Source organism: Artemia franciscana, chromosome 19 (genome assembly GCF_032884065.1).
Source record: "Artemia franciscana chromosome 19, ASM3288406v1, whole genome shotgun sequence".
Classification (NCBI taxonomy): Eukaryota; Metazoa; Arthropoda; class Branchiopoda; order Anostraca; family Artemiidae; genus Artemia; species Artemia franciscana.
In genome coordinates, this window is record NC_088881.1 from 29,355,156 (window position 1) to 29,376,861 (window position 21,706).

Consider the following 21,706-nt stretch of genomic DNA (forward strand, 5'->3'; position numbering starts at 1 on the left):
ATACTATCATAATGGATACTAGATCTTAGAAATTATGCGTGGAAAGTAAAACCAGAAAGCTTTGGAATGCTACATGGTAAATGCTAGAAATTATGCTAAAAGAAAAAAACAAAAAAAAAATAACTAGACAACACACTAGATACTACGTCTTAGAAATTATACAAGAAGGCTGAAACTCACAAACTTAGGAATTCTACATGCTAGAAATTATACAAGAAAATAAAAAAAAAAAATTTATATAAAACTAGATATCATACTAGATAGGCTACTAGACCTTGGGAATAATATGAGAGGAGTAAAAGCAGAAAACTTTGGAATAATACATGATAAATGGTAGAAATTTACAAGAATAATATAACAAATTTTTTTGGAAAACTACAAATTATACATCAGTCACAATAATGATCATCTCACCTCAATAATGCTTTCAATTATAGTCAGCCTTCCTTTATCACTGATTTCCGTTTTAAAACGATCCAAGCACCAATCAAGGTAACTATAAAAAATAAGAAATCATTAACATAGTCTAAGGAGACGTTGGGGCGATGTAATTCCCCTATCTAACTAAAGAATAGAAAGCTGCTTAATAACCTTAGAGGTTCATAATTACGGACCAAATCAAGCAGAAAATTGTTCAGTATTATATATTATAGATAAATCAACGATAATCAAAACTACAAATGGTCAACATTTCTTATCCAAATACCAATAAACATATTAATAGTTTTATTTAGGTTCCCCCCTCCCAGAGGCGAAGTGGAGGGACAGAGGGGAGACTTGCCCCAGACCAGATATTTTAGGGACATAAAATTACAAATAAATAATCTGACATTAATAATCATTTTGTAATCTTTGAAAAAATAAAATTAAAGAAAATAATTATACTAATTTAAATTGAAATAATTAATTATAATTAAACAATATAAATAAAAAATTGAAAAAATTAAATAAATTATTAATTAATTAAAAAATTGAAAATAACTGTTTTAATAAATGAAATTTTTTTTAAATTTGGCTTGAAACTTTTTTGGGAGACATGGGGGACGCTAACCAAAATTTTGCAACGGGCGCACGAGAGACTAGAACCGCCATTGCCCCCTCCTCAATACTTGGGCCTTAAAAAGTTATTTAGGGTGTATTCAACGTCACCAGTTTTATTATAGCATAGTACTTAAAATCCGTCACGTCCATTTAAAAAGCCCTAGTTTGGCAAAATAGAAAACCCAGAACCATTTTTTATCTAGATTCTTTTACAGTTAGGTTGGGAAGACTATTTGGGATAGAATCCAAATTCATAAGAATAATGCTCCTATTGGTGGTATATAAGCGATTTTAACAATATTAATCAAAACGTACCACTTTTTTATATTGATTTATTTTGTGTTTTATGAGTAAATAATATGAAATAGAAAGAAGGCCTTTGGAAATGGATTTTTGCATATTTTAACAAGTGCTGTGTAATAAGCACGAAATTTTCTAAAAAAGTGTTCAAGGCCAAAAAAAAATATAAATATTTGTCCTAGCCACATCAATCTTTCTCTCATTATAGCCCTAAAATCGGATCGAGCGATTTCTCTCGAAAACATCCTCCGTCCTTCGGAGAGCCAACGCTTCAGAGCATCATCGTCATCACTGTAGTTTACATTATTATCGGCAGCACTTGAAATATAAAATAGGCTAGATATTAATTGTGATGGTGAATTCGCTGTAAATTTTGAAGCCCTTTTAAAAAAGTTATTTCTGCAAAAAGTGATTTTTAGTTGATTTCAGGTATAAACTGTAAATATTATTATCACATATTGTGAATAGATAGATCAAAATATTTCTATTTTATGCCAATTAGAGTCAGGCATAGGATAAAAATGAATACAACAGATGGCAATAAAAACACAGGGAAGAGTGAAGTAAAAGAACAAGAATTTAAAGGAGTAAAGAAGAGAAAAAGAATAATTACACTCCAAGATCATGTTCCGAAATATATCCTGCTTTTCCAATAGAAAACGCCACCTGCTGTCGATTTTCTAGGCCAGGAGCAGCATGAGACAAGTCTAACATGGCATTCAGAAGGGTTTCCAAATTTCGTCTTATATATTTCCCATTCTCTGGTAACAAAATTGATTCCTATAACGATAAGTGAATGAACAACTTTGACATTGTAAAATAACATTAATGTCAAAAATTTTGTTAGCATGAAATTTTCACATAATCTTTGTCAAAGCATTTTCTTGGGATGGGGGCCCTCTACAAAGTGACTTACTTTCACACTAACTTGTAAATCACCTTACACGTAGCAAAACCAAAGACCACATCGCGTTTGAAAAAATTAATTGTGCTTAATCATGAAAAAAAACATTACATTTTGATGGTAGTTCCAATTGGAGTCGAGTTCTAAATTGAATTTTACTTTAGGAAAATATGCGTTATGTTGTGGCAAAGTCAACATTGTAACAGCAAAATCTAACAAACAATTAATAGATATCCAAATTTAATTAATAAACGTCTCCTTGGAAGCCTTTCACGCTGGACAGAGCTTGAATCTTCATTCCATTATTTAAATTTTTGAATAGTCTACTTATGATGATTGTGATTATTTTCGACGATGAATATGATATTTTTACGTCAAACAAAAGTAAAAGGAGTTGTTAGTGTGTAAAAAGTTATAGCCTACTTGACTTAACGAACTCAACCACTTACAATAGAAAATTATGTACGCAAGATGAGAGCCTCTTTACTATTTCCATGCCAAACTCCTTCTAAGTTTGGATCTGTGATAGTTAGTTTTGTCAACAAATTTTTGGAGTTTCGAAAGTTTAAATTATCTTTTCATTCTATTTTCTAAAATATTTATTCAATAAGAATTTTTCTATATCCGATATGGAATTCAAGACGGTTCCAGTGTTTTCTTTTTATCCAGTTTATCTAGTGACAAAAGTGATACTAACTATATTCAAAAAAAAGCTAACATAAATTTGTGTGATATGGCCGTCAATCAAATTCTCCAAAAGAATAGTATTTCACATGTTTAACTGAAATTTAAACATAAAACTGATCACTTTTTTAGCCATTTGGTTTGGCCATACATTTAGCAGGAAAGGTTTAAAAAAACAAGCTTGAAAACGGCGTCTGTTTAAAATTGAAGAATTAAATTAGTTGTCAAGAACAAAATAAATTCTGGAAATTACTCGTATATGTTTATTAAAGTCCGAATCACACTAACCTTAGGCGGGAGGGGATTGACCAGAAGACACTGCCGTCCCTACACTTCTATTCATTTATTTCTGTTCTTGGGTCTCAAGTCAGTATGCTGGGTTGGTTCCCTATGGTGGGTTACGAAAAGAAATGTGGGCCAGCTTCTTTGAATTTTTAAGAATGAACTTAAATTTTTAAAGTACAGATGGGAAAGGTTAAAAATTTGATCTAAATAAACCCTCCCCTTCTTTGAAAATTGAAATCCCTCCAGTGATGCATTCACCATGCACTAAAACCCTGATCATACATTTATTTCTTTAAGCCTGTTTAACTACGTTGAATGCTTTAAGGCCAATAAAATCCAGCTTACCTAAGCTATCTCCTTGACCAATCTCCTTGACAATTTAAACGTTCAACTGAGTTGGACGTTTTTAGTCTGAAAAATCCAATTCAGCGAGAATGGAATTAAGCTATCTCCTTGACCGTTCAACTGTCCGTTCGCTTTGACGCTTGGAACGTTAGACTGAGTTGGACGTTTTCAGTCAAACAAATCCATCTCGCCGAGAGTGGAATTATGATATCTCCTTGACCGTTAGATGACCGTTCTCCTTAACGGTTGAAACGTTCAATTGAGTTGGACACTTTTAGTCAAGCAAATCCAACTTTCCAAGAGTAGAAATAAGCTATCTCCAAAACCGTTCAACTGACTGTTCTCCTTGACGGGTGAAACGTTCAACTGAGTTGGACGTTTTTAGTCAAACAACTCCAACTCGCTAAGATTGAAAATAAGCTATCTCCATGACAGTTAAACTGACTGTTCTCCTTGACGGGTGAAACGTCCAACGGAGTTGGACATTTTTATTCAAACAAATCCATCTCAACGAGAGTGAAATTATGATATCTCCTTGACCGTTCAACTGACCCCTTTCCTTGACGGTTGAAACGTTCAACCGAGTTGGACGTTTTTAGTCTAAAAAAATCCAACTCGCCGAAAGTGGAATTAAGCTATATCTTTGACCGTTCAACTGACCGTCCTCCTTGACGGTCGAAACGTTCAACAGAGTTGGACGTTTTTAGTCTAACAAATCCAACTCGCCGAAAGTGGAATTAAGCTATCTCCTTTACCGTTCAACTGACCATTCTCCTTGACGGTTGAAACATTCAAATGAACTAGACATTTTTGTTCGAACAAATCCAACTCACCGAAAGTAAAATTAAGCTATTACCTTGACCGCTGAAGTTTTCAACTGAGTTTAACGTTCTTAGTCAAATTAAATCCAATTCAGCTAGAGCAGAATTAAGGTATCCCTTTGAATGTTCAACTGTCAGTTATCCTTGACCGTAGAAACGCTCATACAAGTTGAACGCTTTAAGTCAAATAAAACACGACTCACCTACAGCAGAATTAAGTTCACAAACAGTTCCAGAAATGTTAAAAATTTGTCCTAAACAATTTCCGAGCACCCCTCCTCTATTTAATATTGAAATTGCCCTCCAGAGACACACACCATATGTCGAAACCATAAGTATATTTTCATTTTGCATGCTTTAAGTGAGTTTTTAAAAATCTTTAGGAATTAAAAGTTTACATCAACGAAATCACTGAGGGAGAGTCAGTTCAGAAAGGTCAACTCGTCGAAATAATTTCCAAACTCCCCCTTGAAAAAAAAAATGGATTGTTCTATTGATAGGTAGAGAGAATATGTTAGGACCCTGGTCATAGTTGAATTTGGAACACTCAAATGAGTCCATTCCTTTGAATAAACGAGTGAACTGAATGACAGTGGAGAAAAAAAAAATCCTCATTCCTAACGTAGTATCCCATAACTCTTATTTCCATACATAAATAAACAAAGTATAACCGAAACCTTTCAGTTCTTGGAATGATCATTTGCTTTAAAGCTCAAGCAGACACTAGCTTCACTTTGAGGTTAGACTCAAATCTTAGTGTTCTAGATGTGTGACGATTCCCAGCACCTATTGGTAAATATTTTTTGAATGATAAATAGAAAATTTAAAGATGCAAAAAGGATCATCTTCTCATGAGTCCCAAATTGCTGCTATCTAAGTATGGTAAGCCATTTGTGTGTCTGATCTTTGTTGCGTATATTATTTCATTATTAGTGGTTGAAATTGAGGCAGAGGAACGGTATACAGCCCTCAGTTTTATTGAAATAGTAAGCCCTAAACATCAATAGCTCTCTCAGAGCTAAGGAAAGTGGAGAATACTCCTTTCTTGGTAGGGATGTTAGAATCCTGGCCGATGGCAAGACTATCAACTTTTGAACTAACGGGGATACAGTTTTAATCAAACAAAATGAGAAAAGTGATTATGTTACAGAAAAATTAAGCGATTGCATAAAACACTTTGACTGAAACTAGACAGAAAATTGTTGAAGTGGAGTAGACAACCGATCAGCAGAATTTATACACCAAGCATGCACACAGAGGAAATGCAAATTCCTCTAATGAAGTGGAACTGCAATTTTCATAGCTCATACCAGAAAACTTTCGTTTCATTAGGCTGTCCAGACTGGATAAATTTTGATTGATTTAAATGTTCAATTTAATTGACTCGCATGGAATTTTCATGGCTTATACCAGAGAACAAGTTTCATTAGGCTGTCAAGACTCGATCAAGCTTCGAGTGTTTCTTTTTAATTTCGTATGAAAAGCTCTGTTCAATCAGGTAAGCAAAGCGGGAAGCTAAAAGTGCTTAGGATGGTTCCTTGCCTCAGTACTAAATATTTCCTTAGAATAATAAATAGACAAATTTAGATATCCAAAAGAGGAGCATTCTTCCACGGGGCCGAAAGTAATGCCATCTACTTTTACAAGGCACTCAGTTTACCTATACGAAGCATATTAATTTATAGCATTCCTCCTTTTCATTATCATCATTAATTTCTACATTACTTATGCTATTATATAACGTCTGCAGTAATTAAATATTGTTTCCAAAATATTAAGCCACGGCTTAGGGTTCTTTCACACCACACCATAGAACTTTCAACGCTAGCATAACTTACGACTTTACACTGCTTTATGCAATCTTACAGAGCAATTTTTGTCTGTAACATAGTCGGAGCTACATCCTACTTAGTATTTATGCTATGTCTTATGATTTTTTGTGTTAGATTAGCGTAACCAGACTTAAGGGCTAAAGGTTATAATTAATTCAACGTAACTAAGCCACTTAGCATATAAAATTACGTACGTAGTGTGGAAGTCGATTTAGTGAAGAGGAATTGTAATACTGATAAGATGAACTTTTCACTACTTGAAATAGGAGAAACATTTAGACAGTAAAAAGTCGAAGTTGCTGTCCTTATTTTTTCCCAAAGTGTGCAGATTGTGAGTGTGATTTAATGAATTTGGGTTTTCCTATTAAGTCACTAGCTGACATTTTTTCGATAGTTTCTAAAACACAAATGAGTTCATTCATTTGAATAATTAAGTGAACTGAATGAGCGTGAGTGAATGGATGAGTCGTGAATAAAATCATCATTAAATAGGCTCACTTAAATTTAAATGAGCAAACAATGGAACAGAAGGATTTGTAGCAGGTCTGTAGGTACTGATGAGCAGGTAATCAGAATTTGTGTTTAATCCATTAATGTCCTGTAAATTTTAAAGGAGCTGACTTAAAGTGAAGAAAGTATTGATAAAAATCTGTTGCATATAACACTTAGTTAAGCAACTGACTATTATAAAAAACACTAATATTTAAAACCTCGATTTCCTGGAAGTTCGAACAGTATTAATAAACAATCAAAGTTGCAAATAGGAACAGTATACTAGGTACTGAAGGAAATTTTGAAAATACAGAAGGAAATACCTGAAGGATTTGTACTCCTTTGTGAAATCTCTCGAAATTGTCCTCTCGCATTAGCCTTCTGATTTGCTTAGAAACTTTGGATTCATCACTCACATTGTAGGGGTCTGACAATCCTAAAAACAATTTTCCTTCAAAACATTCTTAAATGTAACAAAAAGCTTTTTTTTTTTATTGTAACAAAACATTCAACAGCTGTGTAAAACAGATCTTAAAATACCAAGGACATAAAAACAAAATTTCCATTTAGGCCCATCTTAGGTCTATTCAAACCAGGAAAAAAACTTTATAAGATCTCTCTTTTGGTTATTTAAAAATTATCAAGCTGTTAAGAGTGTATCTCATTTTCGTCAGTGTTGCCATGTTGAACCGTGACACTAAATAACCAAAGCTAATAAAATTAAATTTAGAACACTTTTTGTCAATGAAATTTCAAACATTTACAATCTATTGTTTTCCAGGGATAAATACACCTTCAAAAAAAGCTACATCTTTTTCAGCTGTTTGGTATAGAATGGTTTTAGCTTATATTTCGCTTATCTTCCCCCAAATTTCTTTTTTTTAATTTGGGACTCAATCCTACCCAAAACTGTCTAACTATGCGTTAAGATATTTTAAGTAAAAAACAATTTAACCAATTCAAACAATCAGATTTCATTTTCAAAGGCCTTGGTACTTCAAAGGTATTTCAATTGAAATTAAGATATATATATTGCCCTCTCAGGTACCCAAGGCTAAGGTAAACCTAAGATCCTAGATCCAAACAGAACTTTATATTCTACTTTACATCCTACTATATTATACTATAATAGTATATTATAATACTGTTATATCCTATTTTATATTCTTTGATAACTCAGTACTTGTTTAGTCCCCTTGAACTGTTTATATTACAAAGAAACTCACTTTTCAGGCCCATTCATAGTGAGATGACTAAGTCTTAGATTCGGATGATGCTAATTTCTTGAGTCAGATGGACCCAAATCCATTCACACACATCCTTAGTTTGTCTTGGTTTAGTATATTTTCAGAATTGATCTTTTATGTACCAACGATTAAAAAAGCTATACCAACTATTTAGATTACACTTAAAGCTTAAATATATAGACCTTAACATACACACATTTATAGCTACTATTGTACATTTGAAACTATCACCTAACTACTATTTTAGAATCGTGAGAGAACAGATACATGATATCCATATCTAAATACTATTGTAGATTTAGAAGTATTATTGTAGATATAGACAGTAGATATAGAACTACAATTTAACCACTATTGTAGAGTTGTGAGAGAGCATACATGTAAAATCCTTATCTAAAGACTATTGTAGATTAGAAATACCATTGCAGAAGTAGAATTGCTATCTAACGACCATAGTAGGAATGTAAGAAAGCAGACATAAATCATTCTTATCTACCTCTTATTGTAAATTTAGGACTAGTATTGTGCACGCTAACTATAGATGTAAAACTACTATTATAGAATTGAGCAACTGCAGACATGCAACATCCTTATCCAACTACTATTGTAGATATAGAAGTACTATTGTAGATGTAGATTGTAGATGCAGAACGACAATCTAACTGCTATTGTAGAATTGTGAGAGAGTAGACACGTAACATCCTTGTCTAACAGCTATTGTAGGTTAGGAATGTTATTGTAGATGCATACACAGAACTATTCTGTAACTAATACTACAGAATTGTGAGAAAGCAGATATTCAACATTATTATCTACCTACTATTATAGGATAAAAAATACTATTGCAGACGCAGGTTCTAGATATAGAATTACTATCTATCTACTATAGTAAAAACAAGAGAGAGCAGACATGCTCACCCCTATCTACCTATGATTGTAGATTCGGGACTAGTAAATTGCAGCAGAACTACTACCTAACTACTATTGTAGAATAGCAAGAGAGCAAACATTCAACATCATCATCTACTATTACAGATTTAAAATACATTATTATAGATGTAGAACTATTGCCTAACTACTATAGTAGAAATGTGAGAGAGCAGACATGTAACATCCTTATTTATGTAACACTACAGACTTTATTCCTCATCGTTTTTAATAAGCTACATATTATTTCTGTTGCCTAAAACTTGTATAATTCAAACTATGGACTTATCCTTGTAACAGCTGAAGGGGTGCAAAGCCACCATTTTCAATTCAGCATATTCTTCCAACTGGATTTGTCTGTTATATAGTTATTATAGGTAAACTATATTAGCAAAGTATAAATACACTATAGCTGCATGGCATATACTAGTGCAACTCAATTTCTTGCATAATATACTTATAACATACTTAAAAGTATAATATACTTTTCCCGTACTTTTGTTTGTTCTCAAGATTCTTAGGAGTTTGCTTTCTTTAAAACGATATTAACTTTTATAAAGCAATACTTTCTAAAAAGAATACTAAACAGACATAGGATTAGACTAGAGGCATAAGATCAAATAGAAATTAGAAAGATTGGAAAGAAGAAATTCCAAATCGGAGACAAATGTATTTTTGGCCATATAATTTTGGGGAATGGAAGAGGTGCCTATATGAATAAGATTTAAACCAATTGGTAAAGTTTTTGGGGGCGTCATCTTTGAACCATCCTTCTTTGACCATTTTTGTCCTGTCTACAAAGTTACTATTATCATTAATAACTCACTTCAGCACAGAGCATCATGAGGCCAACATAGCTACGCACACTCCACCTCCTCTCCAATTTACTCAAAACTTTACTGTAGCAACAAAAATATTCCAATTATTTCTGAGTAATTATGAACCTACCTGGGGGGACAGAGGAGCTTGGTCGCTCTTTTCTTGTGGCGTTTGTTATAACTCTTCCTCTGGTTGACTTCATTGTTATCTTCAGTATTTCCTCCTTGTTTTCTACTTCCTCTCTAGGGAAATCTGAACTTTTTTCAGGTTGTCTTTGATTCTTTTGAAAGCAAGGCTCAAATAGTGTCCTCTCTTCTGCATTTCTGTAAATACATAATGTTAAATGTAAGGTTCATAAAAAATAACTTTAAGCTTTTTGACAGAAACTTCCTGACTGGATTAACTTGAATCCAAGACAAGAATATTGGTAACAGTGGAAACAGTTTCATTTCTTAAGTAAACTACATTAAAAGAGAGTGAAAAGTTCTAATTATACAGTTTTAAAGTTAAAAACAAAATTAAACTAAAGCTAAATATCAAAATAAACAGCCAATCATCAGCTATTTGCACTCTAGTCAATAAGATTGTCACTGTGCAAACATGTTAATTACTACTTATGCTTGTAGGGGACCAGGCATTTCCACCTCACCCAGCAATTGAACAAAGCTTCTGAATGAGGGTCTCCCATGATGGCCAGTCTTCTGCCAACTCTTTGGAAAGCTTCAGATAATGCTTGTCCCATTCATTGCTAAATGTACAACCCCCTCCCAATCTTGCCTAAAGGGTGACCATACACTTGTAAATTGCCTTCTTTTTCTTCTATGCCATGTTGATAAAGGTTCCATGAGAACTGTCTGCTTAATGAAGCATTTGTTGGGTGATGCAAAAAGTGTCCAAGCCAGTTGAGCAAGCAAAGCTTGATGAAGCTTGAGATTTTTTTGATGTTGAAACAATGTCAGCAGATATGATTTATATGGAGATTATATGAGGGATTTTATTAGATGTAAGCTCAGCAGACTTACAGCGCCCTGTGTATGCTGGCATTTGACTGTGTCAGGCATATGACTTGTTGAAGTTCTTTTTTTAATTCGTGAGATTGCAGCTGAAGAAAAAAAAAGCACTCTTGTCAGTTACTATAACAAAGAATTTGTATTTAAAAACATGAATGGCAAGGAAAAAAAAATGAAAATATAGTCAATTGAAACTATATATATTGGGATGGTTTTGTCAAATGTATCTTGAAAAGTTGTTGTGTAAAGCCAAAAAAAACTTAGAGGAATGGATCCAGAACCTAATGATCCTGTGGAAAGACATTTTCAAGGACCTGTTTCCAACCCTTCCCCTCCCAAAGGATGCTGACCTTTGGTAATTCTTCATGATCTTTATGTTATATGAAGAAATAGGAAGGTGTTTTCAGGTTTGAAAGATTTGTAAATCTATATCTTAAATTTACAACTTTCTCTAACTAGTTAGAAATTTCTAATTTCTAACTAAATTTTTAGATTTCTAAGTACCCTTATAAAGGAAACATCTTAATGAAATAAAAGCAGTACCATTAAATTTCTTATTTATGCTGTCTCCAAATAACATACTTTTCCGGCAATGGACTCCTAGCCCCCTGTAACAGCCTGATATATTGTCCAAATAATATATTTCTCCATTATTGAATATCATTATATATCTTAGACACTTTGTTGACATTTATTTTCAATGGTCTCTTAACTCTAGTTTCATCTTGTTTTATTATTATAATTCATCAAAATATTATTTCAAGTGATTTTAAAAAGTGGATAACAATAGAAGAAAACAAGACAACCTAATTTAAAGAAACATTTGGCATATAAGAAAGTAAGAATATCATTGAATTAGTTTTCTTTTTTATAGGCTATTTCTATACATATATATGGAACCGTCAGGGGAGGGGGAAAGTAATTTATTGTCAAAAAAGAAACCATGGTATTTGGAAATACCATAAAATAAGGAGTCTAATGGTATAACTTTTATTTTATTATTGAATTTTCTTCAGAAGAGTGGTATTTCTAGCATATTACCTAAGGTTCTTGTCAAGGGCTTCTTGCTGTCTCAAAAAGTAGTTGAAGTTAGGTGATTCAAATTTTCAGGAATAAATCCAGTGCTAGGCTTATCAGCAGAGGAGTCATGCATCTGCCAAAGTCCCAAGAATATCAAGGTCATTTTGGATAGATTGCAGACCAGAGGATGTGGCTGGTTTACCAACAAGTTTTGAATCATCAGCAGAGAGAGAAAGGAGGTTCAAGAGAAGGTTGAATGCATCATTTATGTAGAAGCTGAAAAAACTTAGTCCAAGAATGGTCCCCTGGGGAATGCTGCTTAAAACAATTGTAGACAAGGAAAAATGAGGGACACCTTGAGTCATAAACTCTTACAACTTGTGTTCCTTCTGAAAGGAAACTCTGTATCCACTGGACAGTAACAGCATCAACAGCTGCTGCTTTCAATTTTGTGATGAGGAATCCATGACAAACCCATTCCAATGCTTTTGAGAGGTCTAGGAGCACCATGTCGACAGGGAAATGATATGACATGCTCATATCTCTGTATTAGGTTAGTATCAATGAATCTTAAAGATCTGAAGCAATGTTGAGCGGAAGTGAGTTTGTTCTTAGCTTCAAAGTGCTGAATTAGAGCTCTGTTGACAAATCTTCCAAGCACCTTTGGAACTGCAAAAGTGATATTGATTTTCTGCATGATTTTTGGTGTCTTTTTTATGGATTGGTGTGATATAGGATGTTTTCCAATTTGATGGTACCACTCCATTTTTAGGGACAGCTAGAAGAGTCTGTACAGGGGATAACTGAGAACATTTCAATCCTTCTTTGTTTATTAGGGCTAATTTGTTGCCATTTCCTCAATAACTGACAATTCAAGCATTGGATCAGATATAAAATCTGATGGTGCTGCAGAAATAGTTGGACAATATTAGATGGTGAAATCAAAAGTAAACTGGATATTCAATACATTAACCTTGTTCACTGATAATAAGGGGGTTAATCCATTATGTTTGGGATCAGGCATGTTGTGATGGTTGGGATTTTTGGCAGAAGCATGTCTCCTGAAGGATTTTGGGTTTGCCTTGATGTCTGTGGCAAGCTTCTCCTCATGTTGAGACTTCAGTTTCCTAACTATATTGGAGGCAAAATTCTGAGCCTTTGTAAACCTCTACCAATTTTCCTTTGTTTTATTCTTATTTGTACCTTTTCTAGGCTCTGGCTATCGTGTTGGTTGTTCTTTTTGTATCCCTTGTGAGGAATGGAAATGTTTTTGGCTGTTTTGGTAAATGATGTTTGAGTGCTTCTTTTCAGCTGATAGGAGGGCTTCAACAGCATTGTCCATGGCGTGCTGATATCTGAAATGATTAGATCTGACCAATTTACTGAAGTTATTTCTTTCTGTATTGCTTGACAGTCAATAAAAGCTTGAGGACAAAGATTAGGTTGCAGACAAACATTCAAGGATAATGTTTCCATCTGGAGAAAGAAACTCATTTCTGATGAGGGAATCTGAATGGCTCAGAATTACAAGATCCAACAAGGAAGGATGCCTTGTTGGCTTATCAACTCTTTGATGAAGGAAATTACCAGACAGACAAGACACATTTATCAAATCTCTAGTAAAAGATGCTGCTTGCACAAGACCATCAACCTGTTTGATTGAGGTGATCACCAATAATTATCAAATAAGATACAACCATTGATGATGCTAAAGATACCATTTCATCAATGATTGTTTTGGGAGATATTTCATATTCATCAAGACTGGATGCACAAGGGCTTCTGTATACACACCAATATGTCGAGTGTTGGATATAATTCAGGCCAAGAACAAAAAAATATCCTATGTTGTATTTTGTTATGGAAGCCATGAAATTGTGACAACAACAGCCTCACAACTTTCAGCCTTTATTAGCATTTCAAAGGAGGTTAAGAAGAAAAATGAATTAGGTGTTGCGAACGCTTCTGCCGAATTAGCTGATAAGCATCTCGAGATTAGTGGTTCTAGTTTACCATATACATTGGCGAATTCAATAAATTCTGCTTTATCAGACTTGGACACGCTAAAATACAATATCCGAAATGATATTGAAAAAGAAGTACGTGAAAAAGTTGGATTATCAAATAGTGCAGATATAGTTGACTCTATTGTTTCTCAGATTCACGACTCTATACTTGTCGAGTATTCGACCAAGTTTGATGAGATTGAAAACAAACTACGGGCTCTCCAAAACGCAAACCTAGCCCTAGAAAACAGGATTGAACAGCTTGAAACCCGTCTTGATGATATGGAGCAGGAAAAACGACAAAGTCAGCTTGTATTTCATGGCGTTGAGCAAAGTGGGGGTCTTCCCATCTCTGAGTGTATATTGAATGTGATTACGGATGAAATGCAAATTTCTGATTTTTCTTCAACTGCAATAATCTCTGTATTTAAATTTTGAGCAAACTTTACTGAGTCGGACACCATTGTAAATGCAAAAAAGCGTCCTGCGCCTGTGTTGGTTGTGTTCAAGTCAGCTGAAACTGCAAGAAAAGTATTTTCATGTAAGTCAAAACTTGCTCAGTCGGAAATATTTGTTACAAAGTCCTTACCTTAGACCTTAGATCCTCCTGTGCCTCCAGAGGCGCCCAGGGCATCAACGAAAAGCCGCCAGTCATCCCTCGTGTGCGCCGCAGCAAGGACATCTTCCCACGCCGGTTGAAGGGAAGCATTTATGTTTTGCAGGTCCGTCTGATAGGTGCGCTGCAGTGTATTGCGCGGCCTGCCTCTTCTTCTTCCTCCTTCTGGTTGCCTCTGGAACGTCGCTTTCAGGATCCGGGAATCGTCCATGCGAAGTACATGCCCCAAGTATTTCCACTGACGTGTCCTAATGACATCTGTCACTATGGGTTGTCTGGTCATCCATCTCACCTTCTCATTAGAGATTTTTTGTGACCAATGGATGTTTAGTATTCTCTGGAGACATGTATTCTCGAAAGCTAGAACTCGCCTTTCTTGCGTGTTATTCAGATGCCAGGTTTCGGAAGCATATAACAGGACGGGGATGACGTTGCTATTGAATAGACGAAGCTTGAGTTGGAGGGAGAAATTCTGCGACCTCCATATTGGTTTCAGTCTATTGAATGTGCCGGAGGCCTGCCCAATGCGGCATGATGGATCTTTTTCAGTTGATCCCGTATTTAACACTGTGCTCCCAAGATATTTAAATTCTAGAACCTGCTCAATGTCCTGGTTATTGCATCTCAGGTGTAAAGGTGAATCGGTTACTGCCATACATTTTGTTTTATCAGCGTAGATTCTTAGTCCCATAAGTTGGTCTCTGTCATGTACATCCTCTAGAAATTCTTGTAGTCTTTGTTTACAGGACTCAATAAGCGTGATATCGTCAGCAAAGTCTAGATCATTAATTTGGTGTTCTACATTTAATTGTATGCTTCTGGTGCCAGTGTTATGGAGCAGATGCTCAATGGCTAACGCAAACAGGAAAGGTGACAAGACACAGCCTTGTTTAACACCAGAAAGGACACAAAAGTATCTTGTCCTTCCTTCTGTTGTTTTAACACAGCATTTTTTGATGTTAGGTACCGAGTACCTAACATAAAATAAGAAACAGATTCTTGACTTGGCTAAAAGTAAGCTTGGAAACAGAAATGTTTGGTCGAACAACAAGACAATTTTTGGAAAAGACTCAGCAGGAGAGATACGTAAAATTAGAGCTATGGCTAAAGTGGTCTGTTTGCTGAATCCGACTGCATAATTTTGACTTATCAAATTGTGTTGTTGCACTACTTGTATGTTTGTTTTCCTCTTTGCATTTTATAGCCAAAATGTCAGTTTCATCCATGTTTATCTCTTTCTTTTTCCTTCTTCTTTCTGCCTATCAGACTTTTTTTTTCATATTAAATAGTCACCTTAAATGAGCGTGAACAGATATGATGACGCTTTGAATGAATTTGAACAAAACCAGTTTATTCTTGGAAGCCAAGCTTGTGACACACTTGCAGGGGATGATGAATGCATTGATAATTTTTCGTTGAATTGTCGCCCAAGAAATTATGTGAATCTGAATAATCTTTATGAGTATTCAAAACCTGTGAGTGCAGATGAAAGAGTGATCGTTTTCTGGAATTGTCAAGGTCTAAGAACGGCATATTCTCCTTTATGTGAGATTTTAAATTTACTAGATAAGAAACCATACATTGTAGGCCTATGTGAGACATTTGTTTCTAGCGAGTCACTGCCCTGGGATTTTTCTTTTCCGGGATATGTTTGCAAGCAAAGAGAATGGACAACCATGGAGCAGGGTGGTCTATGTATTTTGATAAATGAAGGTATCCAATATTGGGTTAGGGATTACCTCTCCCTGTGGCTGGAAGGTAGGATCGAAAACCCTTTTCATCGAAATAAAAAATGAAGGGAAAAAAATTTGATTTTGGGGTTAATTTATAAAAATCCATCATATGATATTAGTTTTTTTTATTGATGAATTTGAATTATTATTAGATAAAATTAACAATGAAAATAAAAATAAATTTATGATGGGAGATTTTAATATTGATTTACTAAAAAAAGCAAATAGCTCAGATTTTGTTAATATGATGGTGTCACATGATATTTTTCCTCTTGTAACTATTCCAACTCAGATTTCGCATCTTTTGGCCACCTGAATTGATAATTTCTTCGTTAATGGTGGATTACTTGAAAGATCCCAAGCAGATGTGATTGTGTCCGACGGGTCAGATTACCTTGCTATAATAAGTAAAATAAAGCTGAATCAGTCAAAGGAAAATAAACGGTGTGCAAGGGCATTGTTTTACCGTGAAATGAAAAGTAAAAACCTAAACAGTTTTGCAAATAAGATGGATGAAACGAATTTTTTGCGTGTAATAGAGGAAAAGTGTCCAAATGCAGCATATGACCTCTTCAGTGAGATAGTGACTAATGTAATGAATGAAACATGTCCCTTATGAAGAATCGACCCTAATAGAAATTTTCCTAAGAAACCATGGATAACAAAAGCCATTCTAGTTTCAATAAAGCAGAAAAACCAACTTTATGTGAATTATTTAAAGGATCGTTCAAATGATAATTTTATAGAATTCAAAGTTTTGGAATATTTTAAATTCAGTAAAACAGAAAGCTCAGAAACTTCATTTCCAAAATGAATTTCATGAAAATCAAGGGAATATGAAAAATACATGGAAAACAATAAATAAACTTTTGGGTAATTTTCACAGTATGGAGGAGGTGAGAGCCATGGAGACGACGGAAGGTCGTCTTACTGATTCTCAACACATAGCTGAATTTCTGTGTGATTATTTTGCAAATGAAAGAAAAAGACTTTGCAATCAAGCGCAGGCTAGTTTATGCACATCTATGAGTTTTGGATCTGCTTTTGAAAGACAGCCTGCTAGTGAGAATTCCTTTGAATTTGCAAGATGTTTGGAATGGGAAGTGGCACAATTCCTGGCTACAATGAAGTCAAGTTCTAGTGGGATGGATGAGTTTTTGCTGAAACTCATAAAAGCCGTAAAAACGAGTGTCTTACCTGTCTTGATGCACCTCATCAACCTTTCTCTGGATCATGGAGTCTTCCTGCAAGCACTAAAAATTGCAAGAGTTCCTCTTCATAAAGGAGGGGAAAAAGATGACCCATCGAATCAAAGACCTATATCTATTCTCCCATTTTTCTCTAAGCTATATGAGAAAGCTGTACATGCCCAGTTAAGTTATTATATTGAAAAAAATAAAATTCTAATGGAAAACCAATTTGGGTTCAGAAAAGGGCTATCTATGGATATGGCAGTTCTGAAATTGGTTGAATGGATTCATGATGCATTTGAAGCTGGTCTTATACCTGCCGCTGTATTTTTTAATATGAGAAAAGCATTCAATATGGTGGACCACCCAGGGCTTAGTCAAGTTCTTGCCTTGATTGGGGTGAGGGGTTCAAGCCTTGAGTGGTTTTCATCATATCTACATGACCAGTATCAGATAGTACAGAATGGATCATTTTTATCATCAAAAAAGAAAATAGAGTGCAGGGTCCCACAAGGGTCAATCCTGGGACCCCTCCTTTTTGTCATTTTTATTGATCAAATGAAGCATTACCTGTTGGAGGCTGGTGTCATCCTATTTGCAGATGACACTTTGCTCTTTCTAGCTGCGCCTTGGCTTGATGTTTTGTATAATAAAATTCATAATGGTGTCTCTGAATTTCTAACTTTTTCTCAACAAAATTTGTTAACCCTAAACTTTTCTAAAACTTTTTTCATGATATTCTCTAGACTTTCATCAAGTGTTGGCAATGATCAAATTATGGTTCAAGGAAATGTGAAAAAAAGAGTAGCAACAACAAAATATTTGGGGTTTTTAATTGATGAAAACCTGTCATGGAAAAACCATTCAAATGCTATAGCTGAAAAATTAAGCAGAGATCTTGGGGTGATGCAAAGAATTAAAAATCTAGTCCCAAAAAAAGATTCTAAAAATGATTTATTTTTCAATATTTTGTCCATATATTAGGTATGGATGCTTTATATGGGCAAGTAATTTTGTGGCATGTTTCAAAAGAGTACAAAAACTTCAGAATAGAGCTGTAAAATTATTATCGGAATTAATAATTCTGATGATGTTCCTGCTCATGAGCATTTTAAAAAGAATAAGTTAATGGATGTATCCCAAAATTTGTGATTACCAAGTTGCAATTTTCTAGTATAAATACTGGAATTGCCTGCTCACCCCTGCTTTTGAAAATCTTTTTACTTTTAATAGAGACCATCATGATCATAATACAAGAAAAGCTGAGAAGTTAACCCATGAGTTTAGGAGTACTACTTGGGCATCTTTTGTGATTTGCCATTATGGTCCCCATGTTTGGAATATTTTGCCCGAGGGTGTGAAAAATGTGCCTAGTCTTCTGGCTTTCAAGTCATGGGTAAAGAAGTTTCTTTTATCTCATGAATAATTTTGATGTAAGGCCCATTCCAGGTTGTCATTCTATTCAAGGCATTTCCCTGATTTACCTGCTGTTAATTTTTTTTTTCTGTTAAAAATTTTTTTCTGTCTTCTTCTTGTCTTTTTCCTCTTTCTCTTTTTTTCCTTTCTTCCTTTATCAGTTGAGTTTCTTTTGTATTGAATAACGTGACATGAATGTGGTTTTAATTAGCTGAGGGTGATAACCTTGCTTGCCCTTATAAGCTTATTGCCTTTCTTGGCAGGCAAATGGCAAATAATCAATGATCTGTATATATATATCTGTATGGATTGAGTCATATAGTACCATAAAGGCAAATGTATACTAAAGAAACCTAACCTGTTTCTATGTATGCTTGAATTATATAGGTCTGAAATACAAATTAGACCTACATTACAGAGCAACATAAAGTGTTGCAGCAACCTTTCTCCAGCTTTGCCAAATAAAGTGTTGCAAGAGCAATGCTTTGGTTTTGCTTCTTTGCTATTGGTTAAATGCTGAAGTTGTCAGCCTATCAAAGCTTTTAAAATGTTATGTTCAAAGAATAACACAATCAGTGATCACCTGATCAATGGCTATTCCTCAGTGTTGAAAAAACAACAATAACAAAAGAATATTGAAAGAAGGGACTAAATTGACTTTGCAGCCAGTTGAAGCTTATCCTTTTCAATTGTAGACATTGTGATGGATGAAAACTTGGAACAGCATCTTATATAATCTAGTTGGTATTATAAAGCTATCCATAACTTTTCAGGATTAAAATACCATAGGTGACATTAATTATTACAAAACCACCTCATTGTTTTATGTTATTGTTTGTACCTGTTGCATAAACACTTAATTCTAGGTAACAGCAAGCATGGGTAGGCTACAGCAACTAGCAAAAGTTTCAAACCCCTTTTCACTGAAGATGATTGTAGCCTAACAGATGATTATTACTTAAAAGTCCCCTGCATGTCTTACCACTGGAACCAAATTGGTCTTACCATCAAATACACCAGAAACAAATAATAGGCCTAGGCACACCAACTAGCTAAAGTTGCAAGCCCCTTATTGTCAAAGATGATTTTTGTACCAAAAAATGGATGACATATACTTTGATCAGCTCATCAAGAGATATCAATTGTAGTTGAAAAAAAATTCTATCTGTCTTAGTTCAAAAGTTGATTTTTTTTTTTTTGCTGTAGCATCATTTTTAACATCACGACTTAGAAAGGAGCAAAGGATAAGCTCCAATTTCTTTAGCAATGAAAGAACTTTCAAAGTTTAAGAGGTATATCTGATAACATTTCTCTACCTCACTCCCAAGTCCAAAAAAACAAATGATAAACCCAGCAAAAATCACAGCAGCACTTTCAGATCCATGGGAAAATGGCGCTTTTTTGCTTCTGTAAATTTATATATTTACCACCCAAAGAAGATATATTGGCTGGGAGGGCAGGTAGCTGCTGCATATATTTTACACTTATAGATTTTGGTCCATCTTCAATTTGAAAGCCTGCTTGCCTGCTAGAACAGAGTTCCCCACTTGAAAGCAGAAACATGGTTTGATGAAACAAAAGCTTTGCTGCACAACTTCAGATAGGCCTACTCCTCTCTGACATAGGCTATATAACTCTAATTCACTTTATACACCATAGGCTCTGGCTTGTGGACAAGCAAAAACCATCCTTTTTCGCCCCAGGCAAGAGTTCTGTGGAGCTTTCCAAAATGTAATTTCATATTCATCAATCTGGCCCAAGGTCCAAACTTTCCATAAAAACTGCATAGGTTAGACCCTTACCAGTTTCCAGGATTAAGCCAAGATTGGCAGCACATGGGATAAAAGGGGTGACAAAACCAAAGTGTTGCTCTTGCAACACAATTATGTAGTTTCCCAGTTAGCCATAGGCTTATATAAAAGTTACAAACATAGGCTATTTATCACATTCAAAATATGTATTTTACACTCACCATTATTAAAAAGATGTATTTGTTCAAAATTAGGCACAGTTAAATTACAAGGGTTGCCAGGTAGACCATGTAAGCAATTATATCAAAGTAGGCTTACACTAGGCCTAGCCTTTTCTCTAATTAGCCTACATGAACCTTTTGCGAGAAATATTTCTTAAACTAAACTTGAAGTTATTTTCAAGCTTTCAAATTATTGCAACAGACCTTCCAGAAATCCTTAAAAATTTATCCTTGTCTATATCACTATGTTCTAATGACCGAGACAGTCCTGTCATAATATTCAAAAATCATGCTTCATCTTTTAAATCGTACACAAGAATGAAATACATGATAAAAAGACAGAAAATCCCTATCTATGGCCGTTCCACTGTTTCCGGGAAAAATGACAAATTTTGAAGAATTATAAAGCTTTCGTATCACAGTAGCTCAAAACGTTTATCGTTTTTTAACGTTTAACGTTTAAACGTTTATCGTTTAAGGTTTCCGGTTAATTTTTGTGTTCTTTGATCCTTTTTCATGTCAGACTCCATCAGGGCCATTACATATATTAAATAAGCTGGTGTGTTTTAGTTGGCCGTAATTTTCCTCATTACAATTTTAGGATCAACTTTAGTTTCTTTTAATCGCAGTGAGTTTAATATATCCAATTTGTTTCTGTGCTTGGTTTTAATGTAAACCATAGACCTTCTTAACAAAACCTTCTTAGCTGGTGTTGGTGCAAATTTTCCCAAATCAAGTGAAAATGGCAGTGGAACTGAAAAATAAGTCATATATTACCACAAGGGCAAAGATATACCAAATATACCTGACCTGTTTCTCTGGATGCTTGAATTATGCACGCTTATGTTAATTTTGAAAAGATTTTTTGCAGAAAATAAATTTGATCTGGAGGTCAAACTGAATTCGGGAGGAGGGCCAACGGCGGGAGTCGCAAGAACTATGTTTAAACACTGACAAAAATAAGAAGAGGTCAAGTGCCCTTTCTCCCAGTTGACACCACCGCAAGAGAAATTTGAGTACATTGGGTGGAAACCTCCTCCTCAAGA

The 21,706-nt window shown here is 34.6% G+C and overlaps 1 protein-coding gene across 1 annotated transcript in view; it reads right to left on the minus strand.

Moving 5' to 3' along the window:
• Positions 1-20,979, minus strand: part of LOC136039527 (serine/threonine-protein kinase SMG1-like) — a gene marked incomplete in the record, with an annotated part of 282,681 nt that extends 261,702 nt beyond the window's left edge. Inside the window, 5 exon segments of the mRNA XM_065723331.1 lie at positions 415-496; positions 1,955-2,121; positions 7,028-7,140; positions 9,827-10,020; positions 20,865-20,979. Of these exon segments, the coding sequence (XP_065579403.1) occupies positions 415-496; positions 1,955-2,121; positions 7,028-7,140; positions 9,827-10,020; positions 20,865-20,935 (627 nt within the window).
• Positions 20,980-21,706: the final 727 nt, after the last annotated feature.